This window comes from Gallinula chloropus, assembly GCF_964237585.1.
Source record: "Gallinula chloropus genome assembly, chromosome: 2".
NCBI classification, from domain to species: Eukaryota; Metazoa; Chordata; class Aves; order Gruiformes; family Rallidae; genus Gallinula; species Gallinula chloropus.
Window position 1 is genome coordinate 95,531,476 of NC_140086.1, and position 19,381 is coordinate 95,550,856.

The window sequence follows — 19,381 nt, forward strand, 5'->3', positions numbered from 1 at the left end:
TACATTTGTTCCTGGAATGCATGTACACACATCAGTGGTTTCTGCCTTTCTGAATCTGCAGATCCTGAACAAATTTTCAGAGAAGACATGGAACTCTACATAGCAGACTTCAACCTGCCAGTGACAGGCTTGCTTCTTTTGCAGACCTCAGAGAGCACAAAAAAGATGCTAGGATAGAGGCACTGCTATCTGTAGGGAGAGGCACAGCTATCTGTATGTGAAGAGACCCTAGTATCACAGCTAAAGAGCAAGCAAAGCTGTTTTCTCACATCCAGTTGAACTCTACTTCCACTGAAAGCAATGCTTGCTTTACCACTGACATCAGTGTAACAGCTGAGTAGCAGCAAAAGGGCTTGTGAAAGCCCCACCTGTAAGGTAGAGCCAGAATACTTCAACTAAAAAAATCTGAAATGGTGAATACAGAAAAATCAGCTACGATTAAGCTTGTAAAGTAATGAGACTTGTACAAAGAAGCCACTACAGACAATGCATTTTGTAGTGTATTTGGGCAAGTAGTCAGGAAAAATACTAATTGGTGGAAGTAGGGTATTACTGAAAACCATGCTCTTAACAATAAGCCCACGTACCAACGCATTTCTAATCTGCTGCAGAACTGGCTTTCTCAAGAGATACTGCCCAGTGATTAGCTTACTGCTAATCTAACTTTGTTACTCCTGGCAGTCAAGTAACAGCATCAGTAACAACTTAAAGTCAGATAACCTACCATGCTTTCAGTGCTGTCTCTTACTAGGGGCCACAAGAAAGCACGTTGTCCGTGGGCCCAGCCTTACACGCTCAGGGCAACGTGCAGCTGTGCCATCCCTCAGTGCAAGGTTTCAGTGAGCATCATCCTGGCTCATTCCAGTACTGTCCAGGATGACTGAGCTGTGGGTCAGCCCCAAGGGAAACCCTGGCCTCAGAAAAGTCAAAGGGAGTTTCACTACTGACTTTAATGGGATCAAGATTTCACCTAACAGGATTATAAAGGCTACAGCTTCTTTGACAGAGATACAAAATTAGTGAACACAGCAGGGCAATGCCTCTGAATTTCAGTCAGGCATTTGATACTGTGCCTCATAAAAGCCTGCTATAAATATCGACTCACACTGACTAAGACAGGAACACTGCTGCACTGATTGAAAGCTGCTGGCAAATGGCAATGGATCAAGCTGGGGAGAAGTGTCTGTGACAACAGTTCTCAAACTTTCTTCCTGTATCCTAGAGGAAAGCACAGTCTGTGCCTCCACACTATCAGGAACGCTGCCAAAGGACACTTCCCACCCACCAAAGCAAGGGGTGCTTTACGGTAAAACGGAGAGATGATGCCCTCTGAGAGGCTGAACTACACCAGGAAGGTGTTTGCACAGAGAACTGTGACTGACCCAAGACAGCCTCAGCAACATCACTGTCACCTACCCTGGGATCCTAGCTGGCCTCTGCTCCGAAACCCCCACCCTCATGGACATGTCATGACTGGACTGATTCCGCTGATTGTTCCAGAGATAAACTGGGAGCAGTCTGCATGGTTTCTCAGACTGAACTCTGCCTCCACTAAGGCCCTCAGAAGTTCTGCTACTGACTTTAAGAAGAGCAAGTGTTTCTCTGACCCCTGCTGTTTCCCTCTGCTACTGCTTTGCAATTCTTCTCCCCTCCTTCTCTGGCCCACATCTTGTGGGTGCTACTGCATCTGCAAGTGTGCTCTTGCCCCAACCTCTTCCTTCCTGCCATAGTCCTTGCTCCCCTCCCTAGAATTCCTTCTGTTTAATAAGCAGAGAACACTACAAAAAGGAAAATCCAGGATAAAAACTTGGCAAAGCTTTCTGGCAAAGATATCTTAGCTTGCTACACAGACTTTCAGTGAAATGCAAGAACCCTAACGTCTATATTTACACTAATAAGGAGTACATTTACTGTAACATAAAAGCTCTGACCCTCCATCATGAATGTCAACTGAAGTTTTGCTTCAGACTTCAGTGAGTAGGCATAACCCAAGCACACGATGCTGTACTACAGCAAAATACCCCACTGGACCATTACTCTTGATTTTGGAGAGCAGTGCTGCATTTATGAGACACTCAGGAGACTTGAATACTGCTACTTCTGTCATCCTCAATCTAGTAAGTGATTTAAGGCAAGCCATGTTGTACCTTTGTGACCCTGTTTGTCTTCCCTATCCTTTTTGTTCCATGGAGAAACTGATCTTCTTGGTAAATGAATATGAAAGAGAGTGAAAAGAGCTTGTGTCAGAGCCAGGCAGAAGAAAATAAGGTAATGAGATAATAAAAGCAAGTATTTAAAAGGGCAAAAACATGCACTTGAAAGGTTGTTACACAAGAGACATTCTCCATCTGCACTGGAGAACGGGCCACAGAGAATACTACGTTAACCACAGTTGCTCTGCACATCACCTTTCAGGCTCAGAGCCAAAGCCATTGCACGGCCCCTGGGAACACGCATTCCCTGAGACCCGGGCTTGGGTTACTGTTACGTGCTGCAGTGCAGCTGACTGTGGAATGAATGGTCACGCTGAGGAGAGCAAACACGACAGCTTGCAAGGTCCTGGAGATCACTTTCAGCTATGAGAAAGCTTCTTTATTTTTGTACCGTCTATTTAACTGCTAACCCTTTTGTTTGAAAGCTGCAACAGCTGAGACCCTACTGCAGGCATAACACAGAGACATCAAAGCAGACAGAACAGGTAGCAGCAGGACATGTCTTCCAGAGTATCAGAAAAAGGAGCCCAGACGAGCTCCTGCATTTCAGCCAGGAATAGCTTCAAAAGGCTGTTATGGCAAAGAGTGCAAAGTAAACTCATTTGGAAGTAGAGGTGTGGGTCCCTAGCTGAATCAGAGACTTTGGGGGACTGCACAGACTCTGGAGGCTTTGGAAAACAGAAGGGTTTTGAACACCCCAAGTTTGTTAGCATGATTTTAGGAATGGAAATTGTCCTGGCGCAGGAGATGAAAAACATGAGCCATCCTGAACCATGTTCAGAGGAAAGAGCTATGATCAGAGAAGGCAACTGAACAGGCCAAGGCTGTACATGTGGTCAAGCAGATCATGCTGTCAGGACAATAAGACTTGAAGTAACAATGACCTCAGTCACAGAAGCAGAGAAACTAAGCAGAGAGCTTAACAGACATGGGATGTTGATGAGACTGGCTTAAGGACCTTGGGCTAAAATCTGGGCTTGATACCTAACTTTGACTTTGACCTCCCGTGCCTTCTGGGCGATTCATCATGGTTGAGTTCCCTCCCCAGTCAGCAAAGTCAGCAGTCTATGAGGAGGGAATGACACACAATTTTCCTTAGGCTCCTGATATGGAAGATTCTTTTTTAATGTATGTGGTTAGAGCTCCCTCCACAACTCTCCAAGCCAAAGACGCTGGAGCAATCACATCACTAGGGACAATGCTTCAGATCCAAAGCAAGGAAACAGCTCCTTCCCTCACTGCAGAGTACATGGAGCAGGAAGCTCAGAAAGCTCACATTTATCAGTTCATACTTCCAAAAGCCCTCTCCAAAGCCACAGGAAATATGGCCATACCTAAAAGGCTCCCACATCTGTTGGCAGCTGTTGAAGGATGCCTATTCATTAGCCTATGGTAAGCCAGAACCCCACAGGCATTCAAGCCCACTTCCATTTTAAAATGCCATCATTCAGAGGCAAGAACACTGCCTCCCTCTGACACAGGAGGAAGGGATGTAGTCACTCCTGAGTTGCCTGCATGTGCAGTTCCTTAGTGAACAAAGCCAGAGTGTGCATTTTTGACCATTTTTACTTCACATTTACCTTTTTATGTGTGAAGATTTGTGTCTGGCATGAAAAAGTGAGAAAGTGTTGCCTAAAGAAATGATTTTTCACTGCACTGGCTTAAAGAAAGGCTGATAGCCTCATTGAGAATCTGCTGCTGGTTTGAGAAATTCTGCTGTTCTCAGGGAAACAAATTCAGATCCATTTCTTCAGAGGCCCTGGGAAACAAGCAGGAGCATTAGGGCTCTGCTGCAAGGAGTGTTCATGCAAACACCCTACTCATAGTGCATAAGAGCTGGAGGAAGCACGGCATTAGAGCTCTGACATGGGATAGTAACATCACAGAAGGCACATAAAAAGCCCCAGCACTGACTATTTTACTTCCTGATGACCCCATTCACAATTGCACAACACCCCTATGATTCTTATCACAGGCAAGGATTAGTCTACACTCAGCTATCTGCATAGTGATCTAATAGACGAAAACAACCATTGGCCTCAGTTGGCCAGAAACACTGGTGCATTCCCACAGCAAACCTCGGCTTGGAACCACCAAAATAAACCTACACACTTTATGATTAGAGGTCGTATCTGCTGTGGGAAGGAGGATATGAGTAGGAAAAAAAACTGGATCCACCCAGCCTGCCATGCCAACATGAAACTGCTGTATCAGATCACACACTGAACGTTCCCACAGAAATTATCAGCAGTGGAAGACTGACAATACCAACATGTTATTAAACAGTTTTCATTTGGCTTAGAGTCAACATCTTGCTGAATTGAAAGGGTAGATGAATAGAGCTGCCCTTTATATTCTGAGAAGGGTATCTGTCTACATGTATTTGTGTGGAAGACCAGACATTTAAGTCAAACTTATTTCTTTCTCTCTTTCTGTCTCCTTCCTTCCTTCCTGCCTGCTTCCCTTCCCTCTTTCTTTCTCCCTTCCTTTCTTCATTTTTTTTTAAAGGACTCAAAAATGGATGAAGCTACCACAGAGCTTCTCATGCTTACCAACTAAACTCTGGGCCCTACTCCTGGAGAGAATTCTCACACCCCCTCCACCCATTCTACACACTTACCATAATGGTGTGATGTGGGAACAGGGCACGGACAGACTTCACAAACTCCACAAAGTGCTCTGAATAGCCGTTTGCCACATCCAGGCAGATGTACTTGATAGGTGGAATGGCCTCTAGAATACTTGTTAACTTGTCCAAATCAGCTTTTCCACTACCTGAGCTCGCTGCTACATGCTAGAGAGACAAAAAGAACAAAATGGATTGGTACCTTATAAAAACACACAATTCATGCATCTTTTTCTGCACGGTCTTGGGAGGACTTGTGCTGGCAACTAGTGAAAATCACACTGTATCATATGAAATAAATACCTTCCTGGGAACACCAATGTGTTATTTCAGCTTTGTTTAAAGGCTCTCAATAAAGCAAAATTAGCATTTTATCAGCTCTTCATTCACAAGTGGATTCTCACAGGCAAATATAATCACCTGAGACGGATGATGACACACAAGCACAGAAGAAGCCCTAACCTGGTATATTTCCAGGAAGGCAGAGTGGCAAAATTTGGGGCACTGTCAGAGAGTGGAATCTGGGTCTTTAAGTTCACCAAACACTCCCTTGATGCACAGAATCACAGAATAGTTGAGTTTGGAAGGGACCTCTAGAGATTATGTAGCCCAGCCCCCTTGCTCAAGCAGGGTCAGCTACCATTGAAAAAAAGCAGACTGCTTCCTTCTTTGTCTTCCTATGAGTTCTTTCCAATAGGAAAATAGTTTCCACAGCTGTTGGCCCACAAAACCTCTGCAGAGATCCAAGGTCACAGAGCAAGTCAGTACTTAATCATTAGGAGATTCTACTCCAGTGATTATGAACCACAAATGAACTAAGTGCCAAAGTGTTCAGACACCGGATATTCCTGGGACTCCTCTCTACCCTATAGTGGCATATAAGCAACCTTGATGAATCTAAGTGACAGGCTGGCTTTCAGACAATCCTGTAATCAATAACCTTTATAATACAATACTAAAATGTGTCACAGGTAATACACAATGCAATTGTATGGTATTCTTTTCTACACAGAGTGTTTCAAAACTGTACTGAATTCCAAGGAGAGAAGACAGCTGGGCATGCTCTTATATTGCCTCTCCTGGTACAGGGGCTTGCCAGTAGAACACACAAGAAATCTGGATAGGAAAAAATTGGAACTTAAGTCAACGTTTAAATTTACTAAACGGTGCTTCTCTGGAACGGCTCAGGCTAGGAGCCTGTGAAAAAGTGGGGCAGCACAACTAGTAGTAGCACAGTGTGAACTCTAGTACAGTGAGGTAAATGGAGGACATGTACACTCTGACAGCTTCCAATGCTCATCCCTGATTGGGCTCAGCAGCAGCCCACAGACTCCAGGTCTGTCTGCACACCTGATAGCAAGGACCCTGCCTAGCACAAGAGCATGCAGGGCCAGCTTGTGGTTGGGTTACTCAAGGTTATTCACATTTGTGGTCTTGGACTTCTCCCTCACCAGCACTACCACAGCTCCCAACAGAAACAGAGCAGTTAGACCTATTCCCAAGTATTTCTTTCTTCTTTGTTCAGGATACTATTCTGTCTCCATTTCAGACATATAGAAACTTTGCTTTTTTGCATCTTAATATAAGCACTTTCATAATGGACTCACATAGCTGTTCTTTTTAAACCCGGACAAGTCACTTCCCTTGATGCAGTTAAGAGCAGTAAATATCTTCATTCCCCAAAACCTCACTTGACAACAGTATTCCCATGAGACCCCTGTGTATGTGAGTTCAGAACAAAGCAATAAACCATAATCATTTACAGTACGAAAATGTACCTCAAGGCATTCTGGGTGATTGGCAGCAAACAGTTTCCATTCTTCCAGAGAATAATGCTTGTGAATTGCAGTGAACATTGCATGCTAGCAAAAAGAAGAAAACTGGTATTAATGTCCAAGTTAGTCATCTTTGCCTGAGCTGCAGAATAACAAGGTATTAGAAATTCCCTTTTTAAATATAGGCTCATCCCACTTGAAAGAAATATTAACAGTGACTAACAGATCAGGCAGCTTCAAAAGGGTCTTCAAAGGTAACTTAGTATATTCAGCTGACATTTCTGATGGCTTTCATGATGTTATGGTCAGTATTTTCAATGTGCTTAAGCACCGCAAGAAATTAAAGGTGAGCCTTGAGGTCAGAGGCTAACCAACTAGTGACTCCTGACTGCTGCAGCTTTAACCAGCAACCTACACTTTCAAAACTGGTTTCATGTAATAATTATTTTTTTTTAAGGAACACTATAAAGACCTCAAAAACAAAGCTCTAGAAACTCCACTTAAAGCTAAGCTGCACCCAAGACAGAAGCTTCCCAATAAGCATCTCCACTGGAAGAGCACAGCTACTTTGCAGTGACACCACACCTGGTTCTGGATTCTTTAACTTGTGACCCCCTGTTCTCCAAGCATAGCTAAAAATTAACAAAGGCTGCTCACTGTCACCCAGCGACTTCCCAAATATCGCAGGAACGAGAATCAAGACTTACTTTTGTCATAACCACAGCCATTTCAAACGTCCCCACAGTGTCCATGTTTGCCACTATAATGGGAATCCCTGTGTACGTCTGCTTGGAGTTGCGGAAGGTGAAGGTGCGCGTGAGGTCAACCTGCAAGGAACAGACACATATTACGTGAAGTAACTGACTGCAATCTAACAGGAGCTTTGCCACTGACTTCAGATACAGCAGGTTGGACACTGCTCCTTAATTTTCTTCACATGTCCTATTTTGCCACCTTTTATTCCACTATTACCTCCCTTAATATTATTTTAATGACTGCTTCCCAATAAGTAAGAAAATATAAAAGCAAAATAATGTTTTATCTGTTAAAGGGAGTTCTTGCTGAAGAAAATATTTTTAAAAAAAACCCTATTTAAAAAAAAAACAAAACAAAACCAGTCAGAAGGGTTTGAAAATAGTACCAGAACCACTGCCTTACAGTTTTAATCAAAAACCATCTCTTTCAGATGAACTTAAGTAGAGAAGAAGACTATGTTTAAGAAAAGACTGAGACAAGATACAAAACTATGCAAGCAACACAAGGCCATTAGTCTTTGGGTAATTCTCACCTCCACATACATTAACTTCTCATATATGACTTTCTTTAGTGAGCCAGCCAGCCAGATCTCTGGCAATTATCCACACATCTGATAATACTGTAATGGCAGGCATTTATGAGGGATAATTGCAGGGCTTCCCCTATCAAGGCTTTTGTTCTCTAAGAACAGGAGAAATGCCACACTAGGTTGGAAATCTTTATGTGGTGCCCAAGTTCTCCGAACTGCCAGCACAAGATGCCTGGGAAGGGAACCTAAGAATGAGGCAAGTTTTGAAAGACTCCTTTCCTAACCTACCTTCCCAGGTCCCATAAAGCTGGTGTCTCCTCCAACGCACTGTGCTAAATAGCCACTCATGGACAAAGATCTTGCCTTTTAATTTTTTTTAATCCTTCACACCTTAAGCCCCTCATATATACCACAGCAATAAATGCAAAAAATTCATTAGATAATGCATAAAAACTAACGCATTTGCCTGACAATTGCATTCAGTGTTTCCTACTACTTTTTTTGGAGAATCAATCAATGTTTCACCTTTCCCATTCTACCCCTCGCTTCATAGACTTCCCAGCATAACCTCCATAGCTGCTGCTTCTGCATACTAAATAGCCCTAGTATGTTTGCCTTTTTTCCTCATGTGGAAACCAGTCAATACTGCTGATCAATCACCCTGGCTGCCATTCTCTGTACCAATTTTAGTAAATTATGCTGGTTTTGTGAAGGGATCACCAGAACTCTGTACTCAAGATGAACATATCAAGGACCATCACAACGCCAACTGGTTTTCCTTAGTTCCGGTAGTAGCACTTCTGTCCATCTCTGTGTCTCCTTCCTGAGTGGTCATAACTATGCACTATAAGAAATAAGAATTCTATGCATTATAAGAAAAAAACTTCTGACTCTAGGATTGCTCACCGTCACTCAACAACAGTAAAAAGTTTCTTTAGAAAAAAAATCCTTGGATGTATTTTATAACTCCTACCTAGACCTTCAACATATGAAAGTAAAAGGACATTGACTGTTTTGTTAAAGCTCCCTACACTTATTTGAATTTATAAATTTAAATTGATGACTAGACTTCCTTCAGGACACTTGTTTGCTGAACTTAAAATGGACAACCTGCAGAGGCAAGTCCAGCAAAGGCAAGAACAGCAGGCTATGTGAGTACCAAGACCCCACAGACAGATAATGCGGCTCCCACTCCACTCACTGCTTTAACCAATTTTGACACCTGAATTCAAGCTTCAAATTTCCTGGTATCTTTTCAAAGAGAGAAAGCAATCATGGAAAATTAAGACAGCGCAGGGAATCAAAAACAAGTAGCAACATAACAGACCTAAGAGAAGAGCTGCTAACACCCCAAAATGCCTCTGAGAAGCTGACTTAATCCTAGCTACTGCATAAAAAGCTATCCTTGCACAAAATGAAGCATTCACACCAGAGAAGCAGACGCTTACTGATACAAGCTTCAAAGCAGCAGCTTGCTGGGTAACAGGCACTGTAGTATGCTGCCTCTGTTCCTCTGCCAGAACTATTTATTTATATTCTTGTTTTGAAGCAGACTGGGGCTGTCCATTTCAGATCTGGCTCTCACAGGCACTGTTTATTCCTGTTGCTACAGCCTCAGTGATGGTGTCCAATTTCTTCACCTTCATCGGTTTTCACTGACCCCCCTCATGACATGCACTTTTTCTCATGTGAAATGTTTTTAACAGTTCATCATAGCCACCCGCTACAACCCTGTCGTATCAGCTCATGTTCCTCCTATCGTTTTCCCTTCCCAGCAGCCCTTCTTTCCAGAGCCTGCATGCAGCTAAGTACACAAAACAGTGCACTTGAAGGAGCCATGTGTCACTCGGTGGAGCACAGCTCCACCTGTTTGCCATTCCAGCACAGTGAATTTTAAAGAGAGACCACAGGTCCCCAAGCAAATAGCCAGAAACAGCCTACAGGCCTTATGAGAAGTAATTCCAAGTGATGGCCAGTTATTCAGCCAGAAGGCTGCTTTTTGTAAATAAAGTAATGACTAGCCTGAGATTACCTTTCTACTGAGAGAGCCTCTCCATTCTTACACCTTAATAATGGCAAACAACTTTTCCTTAGTTGTTGCACTCAGAATCCCTGGCCATAGGCCAGTAATAAACATGGCCACTACACTTTCCAGTCTTGCCCTTCTATCTCAGCCTCTCCCTTACAACTCTGCTTCCCCTGGAGAAAAGCTTAATCCTCTTTCCACCCTCCAACACAACATAATTCCTTCATTAGTTAAACTAAATCCTTTGTTAACCTTGGGGTTACGTGAGGTAAATGAGAAGGCACCTTCAATCCTGAGGCAGCCATCTTTTTTTGTAGAGGCAATCCCCATGGGATTTCCTGGGGTCTTTCCTGATCCCTGCTGAGAAATAACTACAATATCCCAGGTAAGAGTAGCCCTGGGCCAGCAGGCACACAGAGCCCCAGGCAGCCTCGGTGGCTGGGGACAGGTGGGCTCTGCCCGCACAGGTCACCCAGCAGTAAGAGGCAGGTCACAAGGGTTATTGTAAGTGAGGGTGAAACACACCCCACTGCCCCAGCTTTCCACCTGATGGGATCCCAACCCCAGGGCACACTCTGCTGTGGGAAGCACTCTCCAGCATCCCCCCTGCTCGATTTTTATTACTACTATTTTTGTAAATAGATTATGTGTGTTATTCGGTAACAGCACTGCCTACAACCCCAGAGGCCGAGGGTGAAAACGCCTGCCGGCCCGCAGCCCCCGGCTTCTCCCAGACCAAGCTGCGGGTCGCGTAACCGGACGCTCCCTTGCACTGGAGAGGGGCTGGCAACGCTGTCAGTTCAGCGCTGCCCCTACGGCAGGCAGCCCCCACGGAAACCGGAGGTCACCCCGCCGCTCGGTGCGGCACAAATCCGCAGAGGCACCTGTTAGGAGCAAGCAAAACTCCCCCCGCCGCCACCCTTTTTATTTGTGCTGAGGAACGGGGGAGGACAGTGCGGCACCGGCTTGCGGCGCCTGCCGCCTCCTCACCCGCCGGGGCTCGCCTCACCAAGGAGCGGGGGGACACACCGTAGCCCCGGCTCCGTCCTCCCCTCCTCCCAGGAGCTTAGCGGCATCCCCCCGCCACCTAAAGGGCGTTTCGATTGGGGCACAGCTACGTTAGACTAGGGCATAAAAACAAAGCAGGGAGGAAGGAGGGTTAAGGAAGTTAGGCGCTGAGAACGGAGAAAAAGCATGCTGGGTTTGATTGCCCCCACCTCTGATCTGCTTTTGAGGCTGCTTCTTTTAGGTCTGAGCAGGACATCTTTAAAGTCCAGTTTGAGGTCTGCGTCTACCCGGGGCATCTTGCTGGGGTGGCGGGGTGCGGGGGCCCGGGCTCTCCTGGCGGCGGCGGTGGCGGCGGCAGTGGCGGCCCCGCTGTGCTCGCTCCGCTCCGCTGCACCGCGCCGCCTGCAGAGCCGCGCCGGCCAAAGCCCGCGGGCCGCGCACGGAGCGTATTTATAGGGCGCGGGGAGTGCGGCGCCGCGGTCCGGGGCCGATCTCTTTATTAGGAAAGGGTTGTTTTTAGTTGAGTAGCCGGCCGGCCCCTGCCCCTTCTCCCGCTGTAACCCACCGCTCCCCCCGCCCCAGTTTTCCGCCGGGCTGGGCGCTCTGTGTTTGCCGATGGGCAGACGGGGACGCAGCGCCCGCCCGCCGCCGCCCGTGCTGGGCGAGGCGCGGGCACCGCTGGCGGCACTGCGGCCTTAAGGGCAAAGCAAGGGCAGAGGAAATGGCGCCTCCATGTGACCGAGCGGGCGGCCGCCGCGCCTGCTGCCGGGTGTGGGAGCCCGCCGAGGCCGGGCTGGGGAGCTGAGTTGACTGACTTCTTCCCGCCACCACCACCACCACCCCCCCCCCCGCTTCCACCGCCCCCGGGCGACGGTTGCTGACCAACGGTTGCAGACCAACCGCCACTCGGCAGCGGGGATGGCCCTGAGGCAGCCACGCCGACCGCGGCTGGCGACTCTCCAGCGTTTTGCGGGTGGCTGCGGCACAGCCGAAAACTGTGCCCCCAGCCTCATAAAAGGCCGGCCTTGGTCTTCCCGGGCTCTGGTGGAAATCCGACTTTGCGGGGCGCTCTGCTCTGACCCCAAACCTGGCCCCTGCCCTGCACATCATCCTCTGATAAAACTGAGCCTTGCCCGGCTCCTGGGACCCTCAGAGCTGGCTCCCCATCTGACTGCAGAGTGAAGGGCTGGTGGGTGTTTTTGACGTTAGAAACGAAAAGTGCAGCTGGTTGGTCATAGGAGAGTGGTTGCGGCACCAGCCACCTGGTGCTGCTCTGCACAATAATTTCCTATTTTAGTGTGTGTAGAGAAGCAACAGGCAGCTTCTTTTTTTTGCCCTACATAGCACAGAGGAGCCCAGTTTGTGACTTTGTATGGTCCATCTTCAATGGCTATCCACATGCAGTTGCAAAACCCCCATAAGCAACAAAATTACGCAATCTGGGACCATCTACATTTATTTGCACATCTACATTTATAGTTACCAGATACCATATGAGATTACTTTCATAGGAGCTTTGAGCTTTAAAAGTCTTTTTAAAAATGAAGTCTATATAATGTGAGATCTGGACTTCTTTGGAAGCCGAAGCATGAGATGATCATGGCTGGCTTCCCTTCCTCAGGCACATTGCAGGATGAGGTAGTGCTCACTTCTTTATCTGCAAGTTGCATACATCTGGTCAACTCCCTGTCTCCAACAGAGCTCTTTCACACCCCTTTGTCTAAGTGTTTCAGATAATTCAGTATGGCCAGGCATGAGAGACAGGCTCTACACAGTAGGCAGAGCATTTGAGCACTTGCTGTTTTGAATGTCCAGGTTGACAGGTCTTGAATCTTGTTTACCAGGAAGCCTTGAGGCTTCAGAAGTCCAGGTGATGTTCCAGGGTGAAATGCCACTGTGGGCATTTCCCAGTGAAAGATTCAGGAAAACAGGACTCTACAATTTGCCTCATCTGCTTGATAGAGGCCATTTACTTGATGGATTCAACAATATAACAGGACTGCTCAAATTTATCCTTCAGACAGGTAGCCACATCCCCCACCACTTCCAGTTCAATAATAAATTAACACTTTGTTCAGAAGCAGAGAATGGATTCTGTGAAAGTAGCAGAGAGTAGCTCTGTAGCAGAGGATTGAGAATGGAGGACAAACAAATGCCTTCTGTCTGTGCCTGGCACCATGTCTTCTCATTGCCTTCATGGCAGGCATGTGATGCTGAGAAGAAAGAAGTTACTGCACTGCACTGTGAATGCAAGAGGTCAGCACTGTCATGGGGACCAGGAGATGGAGGCTAGCAGGGATACTTGTAAGCAAGCCCCATAAAATCATGCCTGATACTGTTTCTCATTTCCCATATTTTAATATTCGTTTCCACTCCCAGAACTCACTGTGCTATTTTTCTGTAGATTACAGTGACTGCTAATATCCTATATTTTCCCCATGTACACATACCAACAGACTAGTCAGGTCTCTCAGCTCTGGTCATCTTGAAAATTTACAGAATCCTCCCATTTCTTACATCAAGATATAATTTCTGTAATTAAAATGATGGCTTCTTGCTGAACCACCTCTGCATTTTTCAGTGTCCTTTCTGAAGTATGGACACCAGAAAGGACATGATCAGTAATCCCAGCCATATAGCCAGAAATGAAGATCACCTCATTTTGTATTTTCCTCTTTACACCTGCAGTGATCCCATATTATCTCTTTGTGCTGTGGAAGAAAGAGCTGTTCAGCCAGGCTGTATGCACCTTTGGTATTTATCCTGTAAGTGCAAATGAGTTATTACTGATTTTAGGAATTAGCATATGAAAATTATTCCAGCTACTTTCCTTCAGATCTGTTCTTTTCTCTACTTCATTGTTTTATATTTATACTTAAAAGAAGATTGAACAATGCACTCAGAGAACTTATCAGCCACCGCAGCTGAGTGTAGCTGCATAAGTCTTCTGACACTTTCCCGAACTTGGTGTTTCCAGGGAGAGAGAGAAGTAGTAATAATAACGCAAAGAATTATTAGCATGTCTCAAGAAGAAGTACCTGTCTGACTTCAGCCTATGACTATCCAAGAGTTACTGCTGTCCTTGTGATTTTCATCCTGTTAATGCAATTATAAATGTATTTCATAATAGAAAGGAGTTCACAAATGGAATCTGGTGACAAAGGACATGGAAGAAGCAGAGGTACTCATTGACATCTTCACCTTGGTCTTTCTGGTAATATTTGTCTTAGGAATCCCAGGCCTCTGAGACCCATGGTAAAGAGAAGACTAACCCTCAGAAGAGCAGGATCAGCTTGGAAAGGAACAGGAGGGCTTCCTAAAAACTAGAAAAAGCATATGTCCATCCTGTCTCTGAGCAGAGCAGCAAGGAGGAAGATCTGGCTAGTCAGCCTCACTTTGATGCCTAGGAAATTGACGGAGCAAATAATCCTGGAAACCATTACCAAATGCATGAAGAACAAAAAGGAAGTAGTTGGCATGAATTTGTAAAGACAAAATCATGCTCAGCTAACCTGATTACCTTTTCTGATGAAACGTTCAGTTTGATGGATGAGGGGAGAGCAGTGAATGTTGTTTGACTTTGGCAAGGCTTCTGACTGACTCCCATAACATCTTCATAGGCAAACTCGAGTGCGGACTGAAAACTGACTGAACTTCTGGGCTTGAAGGGTTGTGACCAGTCACAAGAAGTCCAGTTGGAGGTCAGCCATTTGTGGTGTACCAGGTTAATTGTAAATGGCATTAAAACACCACTTGTTATCCATGCTGTTTCTTCCACTTTAAATAAGAACACTTTCCCCACCAACTCCTTGGTGCTGAAAAAGGCATTCAGTGATAACCTTAAAGTATGAGCACTTATGAGCACCAAAAACAGCTCTAGGGTGAATCTTTAATGAGGTTGTCATTATTTATCAACAGAAACTCTGGTCACAGCAGATGCATAGCTGACACAACTGAAGGCACATGCCAACTTCTTCTCTGTGGTTCCTAGGAAAATACTATAGCCTCATATAGCTCCATGCAGACAGCCTGTCACATAAATAGCATGCGTGTTTAAGGAATGTGGTAAGCAGTAGTGAAAGCATTGCTCAGCTGGCAAGTGCTTCCACAAACTGTGTGTCACAACTTCCTAGGAAAATCCCGTGTCTGGAAAGAACATGCTGCAGGACATGTGTGATGAAGAACTTTCACTATTAAGGAGAAGCAGTACGTTTGGGAAAATACCCTTGTTTTTCTTAGGAGAAATTGAAATAACTTTTATTATTATGTTTCAGTTTGGGCCTTGTCTACTCTGAATACTGTTTCTCAGTGGATGGATCAAGAGACCTAGCTCAGCAAAGCCTGCAAGTTCAAGCAGATTTCTTTTGGTTGTGGAGATAAGGGGGGTTCTCTGAACTATCAGTATTATTACAGCATCTTCACTAGGGCTTTTGCTGACCTTGATAACCACCAGAAATGGGAGGAGTGGGGCTGACACCACTGAATTACACAGCTGTGTCAAGCAGTGTTCAGCTACATGCATGCAGATCACTTGTTATGAAGTGAAGGGAGTCGTATGCCATAAGTATTTTCATTAAATTCAATAGTCATAAGCAGAATCCCAGGCCCCTTCAGACAACCTCTCATTCAGGGTACAGTTTACTGAGGAGTAAGTGACAGTATCCATTCCCATTTGGGTTCAGCAGGTTTCAAATGCTAATTATAAGTAACCACTACAATTAATAATTAATGAAACACTGACCTTTCTTGGCTTATGAAATGTATTTAGAGTCTGTCTGTGTTGATAAATTAAATGGACTAAGCCCAGTCTCTGTCCCTGCAAGGCAAGGGACAGAGCACTGCTCACAGGTAGCATCTATTTAGATGCCATATGTGAACTTCAAGGGGTTTCTCACATACTGCGTATTGGCAATAGCCTGATGCTGTTCCTTGAACTGTCCTCATACTAACTGGCAGAGGGCTGGCTGGCCAGGTTATCCAAGGCAGTGTGATACTAATTAAAGAGCATGGACCGTTGCATGGTTGAAGTTGTGGCCATGCACTAGTCTAGTTTGGATCACTATGGAGCTTTATTGTTATGAAAAGGGTCTGTAGATTTTATTTAAATAGGAAAAAAACTTGTTGTACAATACCCATTGTGACCTGTTATTTCTGTAAATTATATCCAAGGCCCACATACTGTAGAAGAAAATGAGATTATCTCCATGGAAATTTTAAGCCATCTCACAGGATGGAACAGGTATTCTGTTGCTGCTACCAGAGCTTTGTGTACAGAGCAAGCCTCTCAGTGGTGCCCACTGGCAGAATGAGAAGCAACAGGCACAAACTGAACCACATGAAATTACACTTGAACATAAGAAAATGCTTTTTTTCCTGTGAGGGTGGTGGAACACTGGCACAGGTTACCCAGAGAGGGTGTGGAAGCTCTGTCCTTGGGGCATTCAAAACCCAACTGCACATGGTCCTGGGCAACCTACCTTGGCTGACCCCGCTTGAGATCCCTACCAACCTCAGCCACTCTGTGATTCAATGGTTCTTTACATTAGTTTGTCATTTCAGAGTATCTTCAGGGGGCTTTAAATTTTTTGACAGCTATAAATATGTAAAGGGTGAGTGTCAGGAGGACAGAGCCAGGCTCTTCTCAGTGATGTTGAATGGTAGGACAGGGGGAAGTGGGTGCAAACTGGAGTGTAGGAGGTTCCATGTGAACATAAGTAAAACCTTTTTCACTTTGAGGGTGACAGAGCACTGAACAGGCTGCCTAGAATGGTCATGGAGTCTCCTTCTCTGGAGACAATCAAAACCCACCTGGACACATTCTTGTGTGACCTAATCTAGGTGATCCTGCTCTGGCAGGGGGGTTGGACTACATGATCTCCAGAGTTCTCTTCCAACCCCTAACATTTTGTGATTCTGTGATAGTTAAATACTTTATTGGCTGGTCATAAGCATTGTTAAAGCTTGTTTACATAAGAGAAAGCCATGAAAAGATGCAAAATCCTATCCATTACACATCAGAATTCTGATTAAGATCTCACCTGCCTTTATCACAGTAAAACTACTGACTTCAGTGGTGTTGTCTCTACTTAATACCACTACAGTGAGAAATAGTCTGTGGAGTAAACTCATCAGAGACAAGTGGCAAAGTGCCATAGTCTACATTAACTTGGCATTTATAGCAAGTTGACTTCAGACAGCAAATAGAATGGACTCACTCCTAGCATTAGCATCACTAGGATTTGTTACCACCAAAACATGGTGAAAGTTGGCCTTGAGTTGTAAACCCTTACAGCTGAGGTCATACAGAAGGCCAATTTTAGGGTTGATATTGAAACCAAAAAGGAGTTCTTGACTCTTACCTAAGGGTATGTTCAGCCTGGCAGAGCTCCATGTCATGCTGTATGTTCAAGCTCCTCCTCTGCTGTCACGAGGTTTTGCCTGTGTGTTCTATACACGTTGCCTGCAGGCGCACAGTCACTTCTTCATCGGCCTCTTCCTAGCTGCACCCAGTGTGGTTATCCATGCCACAGCAAAGCTCAGTAGGGAAGGGGCTCTTCTGACAATGGACCCTATCAACTCTTTCTCCTTACATCTCTGAAAAAGTTCCTTAATGTGGCATTCATGGCTCCTTGGATTTCTTTTGGGAGGGGTGGGCATTTCTAGGGCGTTTTCCTCCTTCTGAGTCTTGCTTTGGCCCTGTAACCTCATGCATGCCCATGTTTCTGTATCTGATGTCCTCTAAAATCATTAGACAGCCTGCCTGCTTGGCCTCCCCAGTACAGATTGAGGGGATGGAGGTCTTTTGTCTTGACTGGACATACACTGATTTACCAGGATTTTCCAAAAGATACTGGACCAAACAGCAATGGAAGTGAGCTAATGAAACTGCCACAGTAAAGGAATTATATTTCCAAATAAATAAACAAAAGCAATAGTGCACAGTTGCAGAGGGTTTTGGACTGCAAACTTCTCAGCAAAAATGAACTTCTGCTGCTGCCTGTATACCAGCTGATCATTTTTTGATCAGCGAATCACCTACTGTCATGACAGTACATGAGAATTTCATCATAGAATCACAGAATGTGTTAGGTTGGGCTACAAGCCAGGCTCTGCTGGGTCTGGCCATACCCACTCTTCACCTTCCGTGTTTGCATTCAAGCTTGGGTGCAAGTTTGCACCCAAAATTCACCATTTCTAGCCTAGAAACTCCCGGGAATCCATTGACAATCCAACCTACTCATGTAGAGATGATAATACGGGATTCAAGAAACAGTTTTGCACAAGTTGTTTTTCTCACCATCAGCTGATTTTACAGTATGAGAAGTCACAGCATTGCTGGGGCAGTGTAAATACTAATATTGCTGATTGCCTCTTAATTTTTACGCTTAATTTACCTGTATCAACATGCTGCTCCCTTCATGTTAACCTAGTTCTTGTGGTATTAGTAAGTTGTAGCTTTATCCTTGAGTTTGTGTTGCTCAGAGTCAAAGTGGTTAATACAGAAAAGAAAAAAATTAGTCCTCTTGCATTTAATACCACTGATTTGGTCAGTCCCTTGGGTGCAAAACAGACTGGTCCTGAAAGTCCATTTCCTGCCTCTGGAGAAGGGTTGGGGCATTGCCTCTTTAAACCCTGGTTAAGTGCTGTGGGTTTTTTGGTTTGGTGCCCAAAGCATGTTTGAATAAGCACACTGCCATTGCTGCATGAAAGAAATGAGAAGCACACCACTAATCTTAAAAAGTTACATAACCAACTGGCATTTTCTTTACTTCCTGGGCTTTCCTCGACATTTTTGTGTTGGGTGGAAATCTTGCTGCAAATTTTAAACTGGAAAAATGTTTCTAAAGTATGAACATCTGGTAATGACTAGCTTTCAAACCCAGTTTAATCTTTGTTTAAAGAAAACCTTAATAACTTTGCTGCCCAACTGCACCATCTACAGGCAAAAAAATCCCATGTTGTTGATGTTCGAACTGTATTAAGCACCTTTCTTTAATCATTGGAATTAATAAATAAAAGTGGAATTTTCCAGTTATAATCTCGAAAGTACGAGGGGTTTATGCCTTTTGTGCTTAAAATTACTTTTCCCACAACTTTAAATACGTTGTACACTTTGGTCGGGAAGTTTTGCTTCTGCAGAACCTGTGTTAATTTGCATCTTATCATAGGGAAAAAGAAAACAAGATTGGCTCGGACCTTTATTGCACTTTGAGAGTGTAATGGGATGTAGATAGAAGTTGCCGCTTTTATCAGCTGTCACACACTTTTTCATAAAGACACCTACATAGGGATTATGATTAACATCAACTCTGTTGTCACCACTATGGCTTTTTTACCCATGATTCCTCACTGCCTAAAGTTAAAGATATTCTTAAAATGACATAGAAAATGCTGCCTCTCTTTCCCACAGCAAATAAACCCTCGCTAAATATTCTCGTATATCATTAT

General features: G+C 44.8%; 1 protein-coding gene across 1 annotated transcript in view; it reads right to left on the bottom strand.

The window, feature by feature from the left end:
• Window positions 1–11,321, bottom strand: part of GMPR (guanosine monophosphate reductase) — a 39,410-nt gene extending 28,089 nt beyond the window's left edge. The window contains exons 1-4 of the mRNA XM_084280602.1: window positions 11,143–11,321; window positions 7,322–7,441; window positions 6,618–6,701; window positions 4,834–5,007 (exon numbers count right to left, since the gene is read on the bottom strand). Of these exons, the coding sequence (XP_084136728.1) occupies window positions 4,834–5,007; window positions 6,618–6,701; window positions 7,322–7,441; window positions 11,143–11,229 (465 nt within the window). The 5' untranslated portion in view covers window positions 11,230–11,321. The remainder of the gene's footprint in view (window positions 1–4,833; window positions 5,008–6,617; window positions 6,702–7,321; window positions 7,442–11,142) is intronic.
• Between the last annotated feature and the right edge of the window lie 8,060 nt (window positions 11,322–19,381).